General features: G+C 44.0%; 1 protein-coding gene across 1 annotated transcript in view; it reads left to right on the top strand.

Annotated features, from left to right (window-relative positions):
• Nucleotides 1-259: 259 nt before the first annotated feature.
• Nucleotides 260-2,025, top strand: part of spata20 (spermatogenesis associated 20) — a 40,088-nt gene continuing 38,322 nt past the window's right edge. The window contains exons 1-2 of the mRNA XM_058406786.1: nt 260-528; nt 1,826-1,963. Of these exons, the coding sequence (XP_058262769.1) occupies nt 260-528; nt 1,826-1,963 (407 nt within the window). The remainder of the gene's footprint in view (nt 529-1,825; nt 1,964-2,025) is intronic.

The raw sequence follows: 2,025 nt of genomic DNA, 5'->3' as shown, positions 1-2,025 counted from the left end.
GCAGCTTGCGACGCCAAGGACTTTTACTTCCTGGTAGCCTAGCGCAATATGACGCCCTCGTGCGGACAGGATATATATATATATTGTCCTTAATGGAGAAAGACAAAAGTTTATCTTCACATTATTTTTCACCCTGATTAAGGTGATCCAACAGATTAAAACTGACGTTGAGCTTTATGTGAATGAATTGAAATATAAATTCGATGTAATGAGTGGTTTGTGAGTAAAGGGTGCTATAGTGACCTCTTGTGGCTGATTTATGAAGTTTACATTGACAGTGCTGGACTCGGTACTCTGGCTAGAACTCTTGTATTTGCGGGGTTTTATGATGCTCAGATCAAGCTGGATTCGGTCCCTGTCATCTGCCACTATACCTGCGACCTCCAGCCTGCTCAGTGGAGCTTTCTTTAAAAAAGACCCATCTCCGAGTCTCACTGTTTCTGTAAGGCGGGACTGGGGACACACACCTACACACACTGACAGTGACCATAGACTTCTACACTGCACTGCGTCCCAGGACAGCTTCAGGTAACAAACATGTCGCAGTTGGAAAGACTAGTAGCTCACTATACTCACTATAAAAAGTGCACAGCACAGGGATTGCTGCAGTATAAAATCGCTTCTTCATGCTATGTCAGATATGCTGAATGTCACTTTGTCCCAGCCAGCAAGCTAACTAATGTAAACAAATCGCTTTACCAGCTGTTTTTTGCAAGCACGCTGTCTAACAGAGTTAGAATGTGTTTACATCAAGCATCATGTCAAAATTGCGATTTGATTTGTTGGAGAAAAAAAGTAGATGAGTACATTGCCAGCTGGAGACAGATAGAAGCTGACATGGCTCTGTAGGCACAGAAGCCCAGAGCTTGCCTCGCGCACTGCGTGGGGAGCTGGCACGTGCCTCACTCAGGTGCCTCCTCAGGGTAGTATGGTTTCGTCCCCGAGTCCAAAGAAGTAAACAGCCTGATTGCCCTCTCTGAACTCTGTGTGTGTGTGTGTGTGTGTGTGTGTGTGTCTTGCAGAGGTACTAAAACCCTGACAAAATGCAGAAAATTAAAAAACATGAAAATTTTGTTATGGAAATAAAATACACAAATGACATCACCCCAACTGCATTTCTCTGCACTTGACATGATAAACAAATGCTTATAATTTGCCACTTTGTTCTTCAAGCTTCAGCTCCTAATGTAATGCCAACACATTAACATGAGGCAAACGAGCTTGCACACTGAGGACATACACCGATCAGGCATAACATTATGAGCTGTGAGAGGTGAAGTGAATAACACTGATGATCTCCTCATCATGGCACCTGTTAGTGGGTGGGATATTAGGCAGCAAGTGAACATTTTGTCCTCAAAGTTGATGTGTTAGAAAAAGAAAAAAATGGCCAAGCGTAAGGATTTGAACGAGTTTGACAAGGGCCAAATTGTGATGGCTAGACGACTGGATCAGAGCGTCTCCAAAACTGCAGCTCTTGTGGGGTGTTCCCGGTCTGCAGTGGTCAGTATCTATCAAAAGTGGTCCAGGAAAGAACAGTGGTGGACTGGCGACAGGGTCATGGGCGGATAAGACTCATTGATGCACGTGGGGGATGAAGGCTGGCCCGTGTGATCCGATCCAACAGACGGGCTACTGTTGCTCAAACTGCTGAAGAAGTTAATTCTGGTTCTGATAGAAAGGTGTCAGAATACACAGTGCAGGGCTGTTTTGGCAGCAAAAGGCAAACCAACACAATATTAGGCAATATTAGTCATAATGTTATGCCTGATCAGTGTATATAGACACTGAACTGAACTGAAAACTTACCTCTGTTTGAACCTAGGATTTATAGAGCAGCCTGTTTCAGTATGGCATCCGGGAGCAACGGACGAGAGAGTTTACCCCATCCAAAACACATAAATCGCCTGAGCAAAGAGAAATCTCCATACCTACAGCAGCATGCCCACAACCCTGTAGATTGGTGAGGAAATGCTTTACACTAGTTTGTGTGTTGAATAAGTACCTTTACAATAATAACTTTAC

Source organism: Hemibagrus wyckioides, linkage group LG13 (genome assembly GCF_019097595.1).
Source record: "Hemibagrus wyckioides isolate EC202008001 linkage group LG13, SWU_Hwy_1.0, whole genome shotgun sequence".
NCBI classification, from domain to species: Eukaryota; Metazoa; Chordata; class Actinopteri; order Siluriformes; family Bagridae; genus Hemibagrus; species Hemibagrus wyckioides.
Note: the sequence above shows the minus strand (reverse complement) of the source record. Positions and strands in the feature narration are given on the sequence as shown.